A 19260-nucleotide genomic window follows, 5' to 3' on the forward strand; every position below is an offset into this window, starting at 1 on the left:
GCTGCCCAGAGGGGGCTGGGGGAATGGGTAAGGCCAGGGCACTCAGGAAGAGCACAGAGGACCTGACATCTCGCCTCCGCAGTTGTAAACCCTTCCCCAAATCTCAAGGCATCGGACAGAGTGCAGCCACCACAATTATGAGATGTTCCCATCTCTTCACTCACTCCTGTTGGTTCACTTACGTGCTGAGCATCCACTGGGTCACAGGACATGACACACAGGATGGCCGATGGGACAGGCTTGGTACTTCCCCCTGGATCCTGTTCAATCTGATGGAAGAATGATCACTCATAAACGGTTTCTCAAAAGGATACATAGACAGGAGACAAACTGCAGAGTGAATCAAATTTTAAAATATAAATGAAGATCCCCCAGTCTCCCCGCCTAAGGTTAACAGCATAAAGAAAATAGATCTTGCCTTTGATCACCAAGGAAGTGGTCACCCTCTCTCAGGAGGAAAGGAGAGTTAATCTTTGAGCAGGACACAGAAGTGCTCCATCGAATTGGACCAGGACCTCTGCATTCATTCAGCAAATCTGTATAAGCTCCTACTACTTATGGGAATCTAGTAACTATACCCATTCCCAAGGCTCTTGGGCTTTATTAGTCAACAAAATAGACACGACTCCCCATCACTGGGGGCTCAGAGTTTTAGCAGAGAAAACAGGCAACATGATGGGGGTAGCAAGAGCTTGGGGAAAAATAAGAGTGATATGAGCAAACTCAGGTGATGGTGGTGGGGTGGGAGGCAGGCAGGAGGGAATAAGGCAATCCTGGCAGATCTCAAGGAGTAATGAACTTGAAGCAGAATAGATCCGGAGGAAGAAGGAAGAGCCGGAGCCAGAGGCCCCCAGAGTGATGGGGAGAGTGTGGGCGGAGAGGCAGAGCAGGCCGTGTCCTCGAAGACTTTGGGACGACTTTGGCTCCTAATGGAATGGTGACCCTTTTAGTGAGTTTTGATGGGATGGGTGATGTCCAATTTATGCTTTTGTTTTGGGTTTTCTTGGGAGGAGGTTAATTTATTTATTTTAGTGAAGGTGCTGTAGTTTGAACCCAGGATCTCATGCATGCTAAGCATGCACTGTATCACTGAGCTACACCCACCCCCTCAATGTATGCTTTTATAGGCTCCCTCTGACTCTGTGTGGATGAGATTGTAGAAAAGCAAAGATGGAAGAAGTAGGCTAATTGGTGTCCAACAAGGGGTTGAAGGTGGCTCCTAGGAGGGTGGGGAACAGGGAGTACGTGGTTAATGAATTCAGAGTAGCCAGAATTTTCTAACAAGCTGGATTTGCTGTCTGTGTGTGTGTAAGAGAAAGAGAGAGAGAGAACATGGTTCCAACATCTGGACCTGGAAAATGGGATGGATGTCCTCTCCATCCACAGGGGATGGGACAAGATGGGGCTGAGCAGGTGGAAAGGGGCTGGAATCAGCTCAGTTCTTCAATGTCATGATTAAGGAGTCTATTAGATATTGCCACAGAAATGCCTAATAGGTAGAGGAGTCTGGGTTTTTTTTTCTTTCTTTTTAACATTAAAAAATATAATTTAAATGTATTAATTTTATTATGTGAGTGGATTTGGAATTTTATTTCATGCCAAGGTATATGTTATAATAGCCAAATGGAAAATATATCAGAAAAGGGGAGAAATGAGGGCTTTCACATAAACTGACTGTCCATAACGTAGGTAAAATTTCAATGAAACAGTCTTCAGTGCAAAAACCTCATCTTGGTGTTACATAAAATTAAATGAAAAAGGACTATGTTGATGTATCATTATTTCATGTTACATAGTAGCCCCAAACAAACACACTGTTTAACTATGAGGCTTGTAGAAATACTATTCACTTTATTGACATAAATACAGAAATGCAGAAAGGTTCTAAGGTAGAATAAGCATCTTAGTGGAAATAATAGAGATCTGAGCATTTCACATGATATGTATGGACTGATTCAAAATTTGGAAAAGTAATTTACACAGTAGAACATATGTATGAATGTGAAAGCAAGATGAATGAAAGAAAAAGAATATGAGTATCAGGGAGAGAGTTCCAAATGGAAAAGCCCAATCAGGGAGTTTTGGACAAATCGAGAAATTGATGGCATGTCAATTTCCAAGTCTGATTGCTTCCACCAAAAGTATAGCAGTGAGATAGAGGAGAGACCCAGGACCCAACTCCGAGGCACATTCGCAGTAAATATTTGGAAAAAAGAGGAGACGTTGGCAAAAGACCAGCCAGTGGATCGAAAGCAGAGTGATGGGTTGGAGGCCAAGTGAAGCAGGAACACGGGGGAGGAGAAATGGAAGAGCTGGGTCAAATGCTGCCAAAGGGCCACGCATGATGAAGACTAAAAACTGACCACTATATTTAGCAACGTGGGGTCACTGATGGCCTTGACAGAGCAGTTTCCATAGAGCGAGGGATCAGGGGAAAAGCCAGAGTGGGTGCAAAAGGGAATGGCTCAAGAGAATATGCAGACAGTGAGTTTAAACGACTCATTAAAGATTTGCTGCAAAGACATGGGGTGGCAATTGGTGGGGGCCAATTAGAGTCAAGGAGTGCTGTTTGTTTCTTTTAAGAGGATGGACTTTTATATACTGATAGGAGCCAACTAGCAGGAGAACAAAATAGATGAGGTAGTGACAGAGAGGATGGATGTGGGAGTGACAGCCCAGAGAAGATTGTATGGATGGGCCCCCTGGTGACTTTTGGATGATCTGGCTTTCGATGTCACCTGTAATAAGAGGTGGGGCAGCGAGAGTGAGGTCACAGACATCAGAAGGCGAGCGGATGTGCTGGGAGTTGCTGGTGAAAGTTCTCTTCTGTTGGCTTCAGTTTGCTTGGTCAAAGTAGAAAAGTAAACTTACCAGCCGAGGGACGAGAAGGAAGAGTTACTGGAGTCATGAGCAGAAGATACAAAAGAGCCTTCAGGGACAATGGGACAGTGAAAAGAGCAGAGGGAGACGGGGGGAGTGTGCTCCCAGAAAGTTACGTTTTATCTTTGAGGTCCCCAAGTGTTGGATGTGTGATTGCCCTTCCTGCTGTCTACGAAATAAAAATTGAGTATGGTTCAGGGAAAATGCTATTTCATTCTAAGAGGCTGCCTGTTTCTCAGGAACGGTCATCTTAAACTGCAAACACTACAAAAATGTTGAAAAGAAGAACTTGTGTACCCAATGACCCACTATTTTCTATAAATTTGGTTGCTATTTAGTTCCCCTATCAATACCACAGAACCGATACTGCCTAGGATGGAGATACATCGATGCTTAAATGGAAATGAAATCTGTATCTTTTTCCTAAACTCCATGGCTTCCTTAACATCCCATTCCCCTTGGAATTTAGGGGTGTCCGGTATAAGAAATAAGAAACAGTTTGAGAAAATCCCGGCTCAGAATTACACAGCACAACCTCAGCTCAGAAGTATACAGCCATAAAAATGTTTAGAAGCAAAACTCCATAACTACTCTTAAAGAATTTTGCAAACCTGGGCCTGCCCAGATGTTTCCAAACTGGAAATGTACTCCAATCAGTTGACCGGTACGGGAACCAGAGGCTGGTCAGCCTTTTCTGTAAAAGCCAGAGAGTAAATATTTTCAGTTTTGCAGATCATTTTGTTGTAACCACGCAGGTCTGCAATAAGAAAGCGAAGAGCACTGGGAGACACGAAACAAATGGGCATGCCCACACCCTCCCTTCCACTCAGGGCAGCTTCTCTGTGGTGGGGAGCTTTGCCACAATGACTTGTTTCTTTGTTTCCATTGGTTTCTTTGTTTCCACCTTACTGCTCAAACTCAGAACTTCAAGTGAGCCTGGTCCTTCAGCATCCATGCAGAAAGAAGGCTGAGCGGGGGTGGGGATCCCACCTGACAGAGAAGAGAGATGGCTTGTCACCATGACATGAGACAATCACACCTTCCGGGGTGAAAGGGAACAAAGATAAGGGAGGGGCACAGCAGTGGGACCCCTGGGTCACCTGCATGGCTTGCTCTCCCTCCACGGCCACCCTGGGGGCCTGGGTGGTGTTGGAACTCAGCTACAGTGGTTAGGCTGAGGGGACTCAGGATAAAGGACCCTCCGTCTCCACACCGGGTTCCAAACGCAGCCTCTCTAAGTCTACCCTCTGAATTTCTGGAACTCAGCTGGAAGAATACATGATCAGGCCAGACCCAGAGCCCAAGCCAAACACGACAAGGGTCACGTGGGGTTGTAACCCGGTGCTCAGCGGTCGGGGTCTCCTTGCAAATCTGCAGAAATCCCTGTTCTGCCTCATTCCTGGGAGAAACCCCACATCTCTTCCTGCTCTGTCTGTTCTTCTCTTGAGGCTATTGTCCTGGAGGGATGCAGAGTCCTTGAACCTGGCCCTCCAAACGTACATAAGCAGCCTGTTCAATAAAACAAATTATGCACTTTTTCACATTTGCCAGTTTTTTGATTCCAGAAAGGCCGCGGGACTCTTTCTCACTGTCTCCTGTGCCCCCACCACTTGGTGGCCCTCTCCTCATGGAAACACGATTTCCCACAACTGCACCCTGCCTCCCAGCTTGTCAGAGGGGAGTGACCCACAAAGACACAGGTGTTTGTGAGGATCCTGTCCCCCAGCAGAAAGCCTACTCCTGGAGCCACGGACAGGGATCTGGCCTCCTGAGCCGCTCAGCTCTAATTGAAAGCCTAAACTGGGGACCCCGAACATTGCTGACTGACTTTCTGAGTCACCTGGGCTGGAAGGGCCTGATTTTTCTTTCCAAGAATGGATGTAGCGCAGCCTCCATTTTCAGGGCTGACATTCACGACGTATCTAGTTCCCCCAAATGCACCCCAGGAAGGAAAGGCCCTTCCATCCCACTGGTTAGAAACCCAGCCCAGGGGAGTTCCGAAGCACTGCATTGCTGTCAGGTCCAGCATCCCTGCAGAGTGGCCCCTGCCCCTGAATGAGCCCCTTCCCTGGGCCTTCCCTGCCTCGACATGACCACACCCCAGGTGGTGCTGGGGAAGGCAGGGAGTGCAGTGAGGGGAGGGGGGAAGCAGAGCCCCTTGCTCTGGAGTGAGGAGACCACAGAGAAAGGCACACACCACCCCGACCCTATACCCCAAACTCTTAGCCCCGCCAACACAGGGGCCGCTCTGCGCCCTCTCACCGTGGCTCTCCTGTGAGACTGCACCCAACCCGACATCTGGCACCCAAGCCCTACCTCCCCTCTTATGACAGATCCCGTCTTCTTGGAAACTGCCTAGCAGCGCGTATTCAAGGCCGGCAGCGGGCCTGGCGGATCTGCACTTCAGGTGCCCTACCTGGCCAGCCGTGCGTGCCTGGGCTCAGTCCTCTATCTTGCCCACCGATAGCCTGGGTCCACGTCCGGTGCAAGTGGAGGCCACGGAGCCCAGGCTGATCCCCACACACGGACAGGTGAGGGTGCCCCCGCCCCGCTGCCCCGCTGCCCCGCCCACTGGTGGCAGCAACGCCCCAGCCTCCGGCCGGCGCCACCAGCAGGTCAGGACTTCCGCGCGGCCCTGCCCTCCCCGGCCCCGCCCAGCTGTCCCATAAGCCTCCCCCCACCCCCGTCCTGGCTGCGCCCTGGCTCCCATTGGCTCCGCAAGTTCTGCCCTCTCACAACTAGACTCGGGAGGACGCACGAAGCAAGCGCTAGGGGAGGGCCCCGCGGAGTTGCCATGGTTACAGGCGCCACGCTCTGCGCGGGCCGGCGTGCGCTTCTGGGGCGGGTAGCGGGCTCCGGAAGTGTGCAGCTGCCCGGGACCATGGCGGTGCTTGCTGCTGGGGATGGCGGCTTGCTCGGCCGGGCGACTAGTTCTGGCCTGGTCAGTCGGCGGCCGACATCCTGTCTGGGGCGGCGTCCCACAGACGGTAAACGTACGTCCGCGCCGTCGGCGGGGCCGGCGGACATGAACCGGGGTGGGATCGGGGTTGGGGCGGTGGCCGGGAAGGGCTGTGGTGCCGGGGAGCGTGTTGGGGCGGGGCGGGGCAGGGCTTGGGCACAGCCTCAAGCTTTCCTCCCCCTCAGGCCCTGGGGCTGGGGCCGCGAGTCTGGGTCGCCCTTGGTGGCCGCGGCCTCCCAGAACCCCCCGGGAAGGGCAGGCGGAGGACCCATCTTAGATGAAGCGGGGCCTTACCCGGGTTTTGAAGAGCCCCAGAATCAGATGTTGGAATGGGGTGGCTTATCAGCCTTGTTTATCTGCAGGGAAATTTCAGTTCCATCCAGATGTTGGTTCCTTCAGTCAACCTCAGGAAAAAGACACAAGGGTCAGTGCCGATAAGCAGTTATCTAGGGCTTGACTCAAAATAAACTATGCGGGGTGTAGGGATGGTAGATGGGACCCTCCCTCTTGAAGTTAGCAGTCTTCTGGGATTAGAGGCCCCAGTTGAGGATTACATCCTCATCTGCAGTAATGGAGCTTGTGAGAAACACACAGAGAAGGGAGGGGTGTGGTGGCGGTAACTCATTACAGAATCCAGGACCCTTGCCTGGCTCTTGTGTAGAAGAGTCTCGCCTTGGATAGGGCAACAGTTATCAAAGTGTATCCAAGGCCCCTGAGGTGCAAGACCATTTTCATAGAAACGCCGGGATGTCACCTGCCTTTTGCACACTCTTGCTCTCCCGAGTTCCTGCGGGGTTTTCCAGGGAAAACCTGGCCTGCGATATCACAAAACAGGGAATGCAGAGGCAGATAGGAGAATTCAGCTCTCACCAGTCCAAAAGAGATTTGCAGAAATTAAAATCACTGCTATTCTTCTCACTAATGATTTTTCTTTTGAAAAATAGAATTATATTTTGTTTAAGAGTATTAATGGTAACATACAGTAGATTGTTAATATTTTTAAGTGAATTCATACACTTTTTCTAACTTCTTATTTAACTTCTAACACAGGAAATAGTGATAGATTAAACTCACATAAATAGCAGCCTTTTGGAGTTCTCAGTAATTGTTAAGAGTGTATAGGGTTCTGTAGAACAAGAAGTTTGAGAGCCCCTGGAGAACGGGTGCTCAGATGCTAGTCGGGTGCTTAGTGGTGTTAGACGGATGCCAAGATGTCTTCCGCAACTGCTCCCGGACTTGAAGTAATTGGCCACATGGAGATGGGTGGGCAGTGCCTCCACTTTACAAACCAGAAGCTGCTGAATGTGTCTGGAGTCTAGGCCATGGGCTGTGCAGGGATTCCCGTTGTATCTGTTCTATCTAAGCCGGGATTCCTGTGCAGAGGCCTGGCCCTGAAGACCCGCTCTCCTTTGCTCCCAGCCAGGTACCTTCTGTGTGACTTCAACCCTCCAGAGGGCTTCAACCTCCGTAGGAACGTCTGCATCCACATTGCCTTCCTCCTGAAGACCCTGCTGAAGATGGAGGAGCCGGTACTGGTGCTATTCCCTTGGGGCCACCTCTACCACTGGCAGAGCCCCGATCCCTGGTCCGACTCCTTTGACCTCCCAAGTCTCAACAGAAACATCCCTGACATTGAGTACGAGCAGTTCATTGCAGGTGAGGTGGTGGTCATTTAACTGGGGCCAGGTGGTCTTTGTTCTGGTTCCGATCTGAACATCGGGCCATCTTACTTTGGGCTTGTCGGTCTGCTTAGGGGCCCTGCTCATGTTTCCTGCACTGCAGGTGAATTTGGTTTTTCCATAGTTTTTTCGGGAAGTCAATTTGAAGTGTATGAGCTCTATGTCCCCTCCCCTCTGAAAACCCTGGCCTCCTGGTGAGATGCAGCGGTGACAAGGAGGCCACTGCCACAGAGGCCCTTGTCCCAGAAAGAGTCGCTCGCTGTGCAGTCAGGGCTGTTCTTACCTGTAGGAAAACACGATGTGTGTGTAGCATGGGCCACGTGCTGGAGAAGATATGTAACTGCCCATCCAGTATAATTTGGCCCTGCTCAAGCTACCCATTTTAAATTTTGTAAGAGGGAAGAGTTCAAGATTTTCTTTGAATAAAGGTATTTAGAGCTTATCAATTTTTTTAAATTGAAATGTGTTTGATTTACAATGTTTTGTTAGTTTCAGTTATACAGCTGTTTTGTTAGTTTCAGGTATGCAGCATAGTGATTCAGTTGTACATATACATAGTCTATTCTTTTTCAGGTTCTTTTCCATTATAGGTTGCAAGATACTGAATATTCTTCCCTGTGTTCTACAGTGAATCCTTGTCGTTTGTCTGTTTTACATATAGTAATTTGTATCTGTTAATCCCGAACTCCTAAGTTTGTTTTATAAGTCTGTGAGTCTGTTTTTTGTTTTATAGATAAGTCCATTTGTATCATTTTTTTAAAATTCCACATATAAATGATATCATATGATACTTGTCTTTGTCTAACTTATTTCACTTAGTGAGATAATCTCCAGTTCCATCCATGTTGCTGTAAATGGCCTTATTTCCTTCTTTGTTATGACTGAGTAATATTCTGTTATATCTAAATACCGCATCTTTATCCAGTCATCTGTCAGTGAATGTTTAGGTTGCTTCTATGTCTTGGCCATTGTAAACAGTGCTCCTGTGAAAATTGGGGTGCAGGTATCTTTTGGAATGAAGGTTCCCTCTGGATATATGCCCAGGAGTGGGATTGCTGGATTAGGTGATAAGCCTTTTTTTTTTTTTTTTTTTTTTTTGTCTTTTGAGGAATCTCCATACTGTTTTCCACAGTGGCTGCAACAAACTACATTCCCACCAAAAATGTAGGAGGGTTTCCTTTTCTCCACAGCCTCTCCGGCATTTATGGTTTGTGGACTTTTGAATGATGGCCATTCTGACTGGTGTGAGATGATAACATTGTAGTTTTGAGTTGCATTTCTCTGATAATTGAACGATATTAAGCATTTTTTATATGCCTAATGGCCATCTGTGTGTCTTCATTGGAGAATTGCTTGTTTAGTTGTTCTGCCCATTTTTGGATTTGGTTGTTTATTTTTTTCTTATTAAGTTGTATGGACTATTTATATAGTCTAGAAATTAAGCCATGGTCAGTCTCATCTTTTGCAAATATTTTCTCCCATTCCATAGGTTGTCTTTTAGTTTTACTTATGGTTTCTATTGCTGTGCAAAAGTTTATAAGTTTAATTAGGTCTCATTTATTTATTTTGGCTTTTATTTCTGTTGCTTGGGTTGCTTAGATTGCCCTACGAAAACATTGCTGAGATGTATGTCAAATAATGTTTTGCCTATGTTTTCTTGTGAGAAGTTTATAGTGTCGTGTGTAATATTTAAGTCTTTAAGCCATTTTGAGTTTGTTTCTTTTTGGTTTTTTTGCGACTCTATTGTATGCTTTTGATTTGTGGTTACCTTATTCTTCAAATATATCAGCCCATTACTATATCTATTTCCTTTAGACTGATAATCACGTAGGCTCCAACACATCCTAAGAATAACGAAGAAAAAAAAGAAAGAAAAAAATCTACATTTTCTTGCTCCCCTCTCCCATTCCCAACTTTTTTTATTTTGATGTCCTTTTTCATTTTTACATCTTTATGTTTATTCTCTTGCAACTCGTTATTGCATTTCCAACTATGGTTTTCCTGTTTCTATAGCATCCTGCTTCCTTTCTGTTTAGAATAGAACGTTTTAATGTCTCTGTTAGGTTCAATATTGCTGAGTTATCTCACCTCCCCCTCCCCCCTTCCCCCCAGGCCTCTGAATCCTCAGTCCAGGGAAGCTAAACCATTCTAGCCTTCATCGGTTCTGGGAAAGCAATCTTCAGAGTGGGAAAAGACATTGAAAAATAATATTCTGTGAGTTGCATTCTACCCTTGCCCAGAGATGAGAAACATCTGAAGGTGGAGGAAAACAGTTGGAGGTGGGGAACACAAAGTCTTTTCTCCTTTTGCTACTGAAGAAATGATTGCTTTTGTAATTAGTGATGATGCCCTTTAAATTGGTGAGATCGAGATTCCACAGCTTCAGCGCCTGTGAATAACCAGCTGGGAGAAAGCTCTCTAGGGCCCCTGCAGTGGGAAAGGCAGCCCCTCTGAGCACCTGTTGTTCTGTATTCTTCCTGCCTCCACACGGGTTCCCTAGGCACCGTGCAGGACGATGCAGTTACCCAAGGTGGAGGACGGGGAGACCCCTGCTGTGTGGCGAGCCACAGAAGCCCACACTTGAAGGACAAAATGTAGAGTAGTGGGGCGGTCATAGGAACAGGGGATGGTTGAGACCCAGGATGGTGTCCTGGAGTCCAGCAGCCAAGGCTGGTGGGGCAGATGGGGCCCTGGGGCATGGGCAGTCCTTGAGGGATCTGAAGCAAAGATAGGAACCAAGAGACTGGATTCGTGTGGGGGTACGGCACCCCTTGGAGGCTGCGGGGCAGCTCAGTGGGCCCAGGGGGAGCGGGCACTTCCCCAAAGCTGGGTTGACAGGTCACAACCAACTCACTGGGGACCGAGAGGCACTGAGTCATTTTTAACTTTTTGTCCCTCTTCCTGGAAAAGAAACTGCTGCCTGTTAAATAGCCTGTGTCGTTAGTGAGAATTAAAGACATGAAGCAAGATTGCCTCAAAAGTCATCCATTGTTTAGTTGTTAATAAGGGTCAAATGAAAACTTGAATAGATGAAATGAAGCATTCATCAGAGGATTTGAAACTCCTTTAAAATAAAAATTCTTGCTGCCTTTGTTCTTCATTTCAGGGTTCACTTGGTGATAATAATCATAACCAAAGCAACAGCAAACCCTTACAGAACTCTGTCCTGCTGTTCCAGGAACGCTGTGTTCATGACAACCCAATGAGTTGGCACCACTATGAGTTCCACTTTAAAGGTAAGGACATTCATTAATCACACGGCTAATAAATGGCAGAGCTGGGACTTGAACCCGAGCTCTCTGGCCCCAGAGACCCCTCTCAGCCCCTTCACTGCAGCTCATCACTTGGCATGCCTGACACAGGCCAGCATTTACGAGCAGCGTGACCTTGGCCAAGGCTGCTTCACTGCTTGGTCTCTGATTCCTCATCTGTAGAATGGGGGTGTGGGCATTGAACTCTGTGAGCTCAGTGGTCACTTCCTCCAGCTCTGCAATTCTACTGCTTTGAGTTAGTATAGTAAGTACCCGAGCCCCTACATGGCCCACACATGGGCTGGCGCTTTGCTAGGCCCTGGGTTACGGAGCAAAGTAAGATCCGCCTGCTCCTCCGAGGAGCCTGTGTCCCTCCACGGCAAACAGCTGCGAGGCCCAGGCTCCCTCGCTGGCGGTCGGGGGCTGGGCAGGAAAGTCTGATAAGAGAAGATGGAGGCAGAGCCCCTCCGGGAACAGTGGTGGCCACACAGCTCTCAGGAGCGAGAGCCTCTGTCCAGGCTGCTGAGAGGGGGATCCTCATGAGGCCAGTAGTCCCCCCAACCTAAGCCCTCAGGACAAAGATCCAGCCATCCCTGCAGTGTCACCATAGAGCCAGTCCATCCTCATCACTGTGCCTCTGTGCTCCTTTGTCCTGGGGCCTCTCTTCCCCCTACACCCAGAAGACTCTTCTCCCTCTCTTCTCTGAGTGCCTCCTCACTTCACCCGTGGTCCCTGCTTCCTGGGCCACCATCACTGGAGTTGACGCTTTGCACCTTCACAACCCCCGTTTGATCAGGTGCCTGGGTTGGCCTCCTTGTGCTCACTTTCCACCTTCAGATGATTGCTCTTCCCCTCGTGGGAGCACATGGAAAACCCAGATCCTTTCCTAGCAGTGCCTGCCACCCTGGCCTCCCTGCTCCTCTGCCTCAGTCAGGAGCACCTGGACCACCAGCTCTGTATTGCCTCGCCTCCTACCATCAAGACGTCAAAGTTCATTCTCCTTCCACCACCCAGTATGGTCATTGTAGGGTCTTCTTCTCTGTCAGCCTGAGCCAGCCACCCCCCATTCACCCTACCCCCGGGCTCATACCCGGGCGTGTCTCCACCCCAGGTCCAGCCTCTCTCCTTTAAGTGCCCACCTCTAGCCGTCCAGCTTCTTCTCCACCAGCCTCCCTGGCCCTCCTTCACCCTCACTGGGGCATCATGTGCTGACTCCTCTGCTTTCCTGCCTGTCCACGTTCCTCTTACTTCCACTTCCCCACCTTCCAGCTCTGCATCCACAGTCAGCACTCTCTTTATGACAGACAAAACCCCCTTGAGCCTTGACCTTTTCAGTTCCTCACCAGGCCGACTTCCATCTCGTTTCACCCAGCTCTACTTGTTCTGAGCCTGCAGGCAGCAGGCTCTCCCAGCACAGATTTCCAAGACTACAAATCAATGCCCACCATGTTGCCGCTGCCAGGCAATCCTCCAGGATTTCTCTAGTGAGCACATTTCCCCACTTATCACTCAGTGGTGTCAACATTCTCTGCTCTCTGCACACCTCTAACCTTCCCTCTGTCTCTTCCCTGACTCCCAGCAGATGGCCTTGCCTCCTGCTTCAGAGAGAATGACATGTCACTGGAAAGGAACTCGCTCACCTGCAGCAAACCTGCTCACCTCACCTTTTATCTGTCCCTCTCCCACCTGGACTCTAGCTGTACTTGTTCTTAATTCAGTGAGTTTAGTTGACATATATATACACAGTTAAAAGCATAGCACACTATCGGCTACCTTCTAGGGGTTACTTTTTCAATTTAACATGGAGTGTGCGATTCATCCACTTCTTTGCATGTACCTGCAGTTCATTTGTTTTAACTGATCTTAAATGTTGTGTGTGTGAAAGTAACACAAGGCAAGGGTAAGCCAGGATTCAGGATGCTGGTTACTTCCTGTGAGAAAAGGCCAAGAGCAGGATAGGGAAAGAGGACACAGTATGTCACTGTCAATATTCCTGTTATGATGCTGGGTGATAGGTTCATAACTGTGTCTTATAATATTAATTTTAATACATAAATACCTCTGACAGGCACCTAAGATGAGAATGTGTCATGAACCAAGACATACAATGGGTAATATTACATCATTATTGTTATGTAATCTTGTTATATTATATATTAATCATAATCTTACATTATTTGTTATGGGTTATATATTATATAGATGCATGAATTATATATTATGTGTATAAACACCTACATATGTATTATATACTATCTGCTAATAAATAAACAGAAGATAATATGCTAGTATATCTTCTATTATGTATTATTTAATAAATAATAACATACTCTATCCTGTTATATGACATGGAACATAATCTTTAATAAAATAAGAAATCTGTCAATATATATTGGTAATTAATAAAATTTAAAAAAACAGCCCGCAGCTTTTAACGCCGACACCGCTCCAGCTGTCACTGTGATTTCTCTTCCCTTTCATGGCCGAGGCCCTCACAGTGCTGTCCGTTCCCCCTTTCATCTCCTTATCCTGAACCTTCCTCCTCCTCCCATCCCATGCTGCCTTCTGCCCCGTGGCCCCTCTAGTCACCAGCGGCCTCTGGGGCACTGATCTGCGGGCACGGTCTCAGGCCCCAGCTCACCTGCCTGTCCGCCGCCTCTGCCACCGCTGGTGGGGGCGGGGCGGGGGTCAGAGTGCACCCCTTGTCCTGGAAGAGAACACAGCACAGACTGTGACCAGCAGCAGGTGTGGCCGGGAACTGCAGGACTTGGGGGAGAGCCAGACTGTCTGCATCCAGACCTGGGGCACTTGGAGTGTGAAGAAGCCCCGTCCTCACTGCCCCTGAAGTGAGGAAAACACCCTCAGGTGAGTTAAAGTGCTTATGACCTAGGTCTGTTGGCTGGAAAGGACAAACGGGCCCCTAAGGGGAGGGTAGTTGATGTTCCAGGCCCCACCAAAGCCCTAAGGGCTGGCGGGGAACCAGGCTGGACGCTCCACTGGACCCAGTGCCCCCTCGGGGGTGGGGCCTTCGGGAACAAGCAGAAAGCCCTCTGTCTCTCGGGGGGAACGGGGCAGTGTGGGAGCATCCCTGCAGCGAGTCAAGTGAAGTCAGGGCCTGTGGGATCCATTTGTATGGCCACATCGAGCCTCAGCAGAAGCCACAGCAGGAGTGGATTCCTGTCTCTCCAGCTGTCATCCTCGTGTCTGAGTGCCAGGCTTCAGACCCGATCCCCTGGGGCGCTAGGACAGTTATAGACAGAGGCGGCTCGGGGAGGCCTCAAGAGGGTGGTACTGGCCTTCCTGCCAACACGATTACATGAAGATCAAACAGTCCATCGATGGGAAGAAAATAAGAACCATGGTCACCTCTGGACCCCAAGCTTAGACGTGGTGCATGGGGGACATTTATCGACAATTCAGCGAGGTTCTGGCCAGAGCTAGAGGCCAGGGCAGCAAGCCGGGAGTGACACTGTGGAGCATCATTGTGCAGAGGCTGGACTGGGTGTCTGCAGGCTCCTCCCAGGAGAAGCCTCAGAGTTTGGGAGGTGGCTAACATGGTTCCTTCATGTCACCAGCAAGTGGTGCCACCTGTGGAAAATCAGCTGTGATCCTGAGATGGGTCAGCCCTGGGTGATGTGATAAAGGCTCCTACAAGAGGGGGCGCCAGATGGACAGTGAACCAACCAACAGGCTGATGAGATTCCCACCTGTGTTTATCGTGCTTTCGTAGCCAAGAATGAGGAGAGAGTTGAATGGCTCACCATGAATATTTTAACAACTTTAGAGAGTTCCATGTCTCACTGCATTTAAGTGTCACCTGGAAGAATTCAAGCAGTGTCTAGACCCAGGGGAGGCAAACGGCCTCTCGGTTCCTCTTCAACCTGGCAAACCCAGCAGCCCTCTATGGCCAGACCTTGGCAAGTGCCTTCCCTTGTTATAACAAAACCCTTCCCCCGCACGCCTGTGGTAAGCTTTTGTTTTTTTTAATTAATGGGAATGAAGGTACCTTACAGCCTCCACAGACTTTTCCTTAGGGCTTCTCTCCTTAGACCCGGGCCCCCCGCTGCCCTGGGTCCTGCACTGCAGAAGGTTCCCCTGGCCCTGACACTTCCTCTGGCCACGCCCTCCATCGGGTGGAGTCAGCAAGGCCAAGGGGACATGGTCATTGGCTCCATCCCATGCTCTAGAAACCCAGGACGCCGAATGCCCTGCCTCAGCAGCCCCTGACCCATTTCTAGTGCCTGCACCGGCTCTCCCCGGAGTTCAGATTCCCAGGACTCACAGAGAGGCCAAAGGGCAGCTGTTTGCATGGAGGTTATAGGCAGAGCCCAGACGTGAAATCTGAGTGTCCCCCTGTGCACATCCAAGGCCACTTATGGCAAGGGATGGACCCAGCATTGGGAAGAAAAGGGTCAGGCTAGTGATCAGAGTCTGGGAATCAGCTCTCCCCACACACTCACTTTCTTTGCAGGACTCCCCTGAGTCTGGTTGTTCTAACTTTGAACCTGGCCTTCCCCCTTATAATGAATGTATATTTGTAAAGGCAGGACTTTAGAACCTACTGCACTTAAAATGTTTAGATATATAGAATGTGAGCTCCCAGGTATGCTCTGGCCCTGCACTTCCAAGGGTCCAGAGCATTTATGTTGGCTCTACTGAGACTGTAAGTGGCAAAGACCATCTCCAGAGAGGAGGGGCTCCTGCTTCACAGTCCGAAGTCAGGATCTTCTGAGCGGATAAAACAATGGACACTGAGACCCTCAATTGTAAATTGATTTAGAATAACGCCAAAGGTGTGTATGACGTGTGTGTGCGCACGCACGCACCTGGGGAATTGTGTGGTACATGACTGTGAGTGTGTGTGTGGCTGTGCGTGCACGTGCCTGGGGATGTGTGTGGTTGTGTGTATGCTATGTGTGTGTGTGCGTCTGAGGACGTGTATGGTTGTGTGTATGGTATGTGTGTGTGTGGTACATGAGTCCATGTACGTGTGTGTGTAGGGAATGTATGTGGGCCAGAGTCAGTGCGTCTGCACGTGTGTTTGTGTGTATGTGCATGCATTAGTATTAACAGTAGAAGCTGTCCTTTAGAATTATGAAGTAGTAAAATTTGTATGATGTCTTTTGCTGTATAATTCAAAATTAAAAAAATCTTCAGTCACTAGAAATTTATTCCCCCCCGATTCTGACTTTATTTTTCCATATTGATATGTCTTCATTTTACTGATGAAGAAACTTAGCTTAGAGATGTTAACTGACTCAACCAAGGACATGGAGCTCGCGCACCCAGGGCCAGGACGCAGTCCAAGCCACGCTGCTCCAGAGGCCTGGAGCCCTACTCAAGATCACGCGTTGCCTCTTGGCGGGGGAACAGATTCTGATGGGCTGTGGCCAGCGTGCAGGCTGCCCAAACTGGGGACACGGGAAGCCGGGCAGAGAGTACCAGACAGCAGAGAAGAGTGAAGCCCTGCTCAGAAATTAGATAGGTTCCTAGGTCTTGGATGAGTAAGGAGGCTCACTGCTCATCCTTGATCCCTTTGCTGGTGGCCAAAAGGGACCAAGGTCCACGAGAGCACTTCTGGGAGCTGCCTGCCAAAACCTGCAAAAGGACTGCTCAGGACTGGCTCTGCAGTAGGAGCAGAGGAAGGAAATGTCACCTCTTGGTGGACATTATTGGTGATGGCAGTAGGAGGCCTAGCAGCCTCGGTATAGTGGTGGCAGGACAGGGTCCTAGTGGATGATCGTTTTCACCTCTCTTAAAAATCATTGCTTCATATATTGTATCCATTTTGTGGTTTATTTTAGGGTGGTAAATATGGTCTCTGTTACTCCATATTAGCTGGATTGATTAATTTTTTTATTGTTAATTTTCTCTTCAATGATTGGAAGCTATATTGCCTTTTAATGAAAATTCTCTCTAAATTTTTATAAATCATCTCTAAGTTCATAACTTTATATGTAATTGGACCAGTATTCCTATAACACTATCAAAACTGAAATAACCTATTAGATCCTGTTCCTCAATAATGATAAATTTAGCATATTTTACCTCTCTGCTGTTCCAGATTGTGTGTGTGTGCGTGTGTGTGTGTCTGTGTGTGTGTGTGTGTGTGTGTGTGTGTGTGTGTATGTGTCCTCCAGTTACTATGTTTAGACAGTTGCTTCCAGTTTGTTATATTAACAATGAAATATAGCTATAAACTTCCTGGATTTCATTGCTCACTACCACTATTTAATACCATGTCTTTCCCACTTTTGAGTTATTTACTTATCGGGATTTTCAAATCAACTGGACACATGATTGGCTAAGTTTTTTCGAGAAGTGGACTTGGAACACTTTCATGTCTATATGAAGCTTTATGTTCTCCTCCTCAACAACTCTCAGGGTGTTGTTGATGGCCCAAGCCTTGTTTTAAAATATGGCATTGTTTTTCATCACCAAAAAAACAAAAAAGTTTTCTTGATTTAAATTGCTGTCTTTTTATGACTGGCTAGTCTTTTCTGGTGGATAGAGATTTACTTAACCTTCCCCCTTCTTTTCGCCATAACTCGGATTCATTGAGATGCATGTTTTTACCATTTCTCAGATGGGCTTCCGCTTTGACTTCCACTTTAAACCATCACCCCACTCTTTTTCTCCATGCTTATTCCTGAAAAAGTGAGCTCTCTATCGGATTAAAGGTGGTTCCCGTCAGAGATGTGTGGCTCCCTGTCCAAAGGTCCAAATGAAGAGAAAAGGAAAGATTCCTGTTTCTGGTGGTTACATTTTGTCAGCTTAGAGATCTAGTTATCCGTGTGGCTGCGGTGGAATCTGCAATATCTTGGCTCAGAGTTTCCTTTTTCTGGCTTACTAGGGGAGCCGCAATAGCTGGGGTCACGGCGCTGTGGCCGTTGTCAGGGTCCCGGGACTGAGGCAGCCCCTCTCCCCCCTTGTTATTTTGATCTTGCAAACTGGGCCCCAGCTATGCGAACCCTGCATCTGGCGGCCAGGATCGCCCCCCACGTGACGTGTCCCCAGTTCCTCGGCGTCCCTCACTGCTATCAGCTAGCTCCAGTAAGGGTGCGAGCTGGCTTCCACTGCGGTCTTTCCTCCTTCCTCTCCAGGCAGGCCGTCCTTTCCCACTAGATGTCCCTATACTTTCTCTCCTGTGCTACATAAGCTGAAGGAATTCCTCAGGGTTTCCAGCAGGTACATGGCGCTCTTCTATGTTTGGACCCCTTCAGTGCTTGTAGTGGAAATTTAGGAGGTGGAAAGGAAGAGCTTGGGGGTTCTCCGTATCTAGGGGCTCCCTATCCAGCAGATTCAACTAACTGTGGTTTGAAAATACTCGTGAAAAAACAGTTTCAAAAAGCAACACTTGAATTTGCCATCATTGACAACTACTTACATACCATTCATGTTGTATTAGATACAGTGAGTAATCCAGAGATGATTTGAAGATATATATAAAGTACATGGGAGGGTGCACATAAGTTCCATGCAAGTCCTATGCCATTTTATACAAGAGGCGTCAGCATCCATGGATGTTGACTTCAGGGGGGAGTCCTGGAACCAGTGCCCCATGGTTACCAAGGGATGACTAGAAGCCCAGGCTCCTTATCCCAGCCTGTCAGGTCCCCATGTGGTCTGAAACCTACCTGTACCACACTTCCCTTGTCACTCTCCTCCAGCCCTGGCAGACTGTCCTTTGATTTTTGAACAGGCCACACTCACTGTGCTTCATATCTGGCCCCTAGAAATACCCGTTACTTTCTGAGCATGGCTCTGCTTTCACAAAAAGGGCTGCATTGTCACTAGAGAAGACACTGTGGAATTTCCTTTAAAAACTGAAAATAGACTTAACTCATGATCCAGCCTTCCCACTCCCGGGCATATGTCAGAAGAAAACTCTAATTCAAAAAGTCACATGCACCTCAATGCTCACAGCAGCACTATTTATAATAGCCAGGACATGGCAAAAACGCAAATGTCCATCGACAGCTGACTAGATAAAGATGTAGTAGTATATTTATACAAAGGAATACTACTCAACCATTAAGAAGAACAAAATAATGTCATTTGCAGCAACATAGATGGATGTAGAGATAGTCATTCTAAGTGAAGTAAGCCAGAAAAAGAGAAGAATGCCATATAATATCACTTATATGTGGAATCTAAAAAGAGACACAAGTGAACTTAACTACAAAAGTGAAACAGACCCACAGACATAGAGAAACAAACTTACGGTTACCAGGGAGAGAAGGGGATGGGAAGGGATAAATATGGTAATTGGAAAAGTGTCCCTCTTGGAGAGTTATGGAAATGTTAGCTATCTTGATTGCGATGATGGTTTTCTGGGTGTAGACATCTATCAAATTCATCAAATAGTACATGTGAAATATGTGTAATTTACTATACAGGAATCGTACCACAATAAATATGCCTGTAAAAAAAAAAAAAAAAACAAGAAAATATTGGCGGCATTGTGTCCTACGACGCAGCGCTCGACTGT

General features: G+C 48.0%; 1 protein-coding gene across 9 annotated transcripts; it reads left to right on the forward strand.

Moving 5' to 3' along the window:
* The first annotated feature begins 5692 nt into the window (after positions 1-5692).
* LOC135318730 (GDP-fucose protein O-fucosyltransferase 2-like) lies at positions 5693-13159 on the forward strand. Of its 9 annotated transcripts, none has more exons than XM_064476997.1 (5): positions 5695-5873; positions 7259-7495; positions 9631-9732; positions 10625-10754; positions 12352-13159. In XM_064476997.1, exons 1-3 carry the CDS (start codon positions 5762-5764, stop codon positions 9636-9638), a joined length of 357 nt encoding a protein of 118 aa, XP_064333067.1. In that variant the 5' UTR covers positions 5695-5761; the 3' UTR covers positions 9639-9732; positions 10625-10754; positions 12352-13159. The 9 variants fall into 9 exon arrangements, with proteins under 9 accessions (XP_064333065.1, XP_064333067.1, XP_064333066.1 ...); XM_064476996.1 differs by having other exon boundaries at positions 5696-5873; positions 9631-9797; XM_064476995.1 differs by lacking the exon at positions 9631-9732 and having other exon boundaries at positions 5693-5867; positions 10697-10754.
* The last annotated feature ends 6101 nt before the right edge of the window (positions 13160-19260 follow it).

The sequence above is a fragment of the Camelus dromedarius genome, chromosome 20 (genome assembly GCF_036321535.1).
Source record: "Camelus dromedarius isolate mCamDro1 chromosome 20, mCamDro1.pat, whole genome shotgun sequence".
Classification (NCBI taxonomy): Eukaryota; Metazoa; Chordata; class Mammalia; order Artiodactyla; family Camelidae; genus Camelus; species Camelus dromedarius.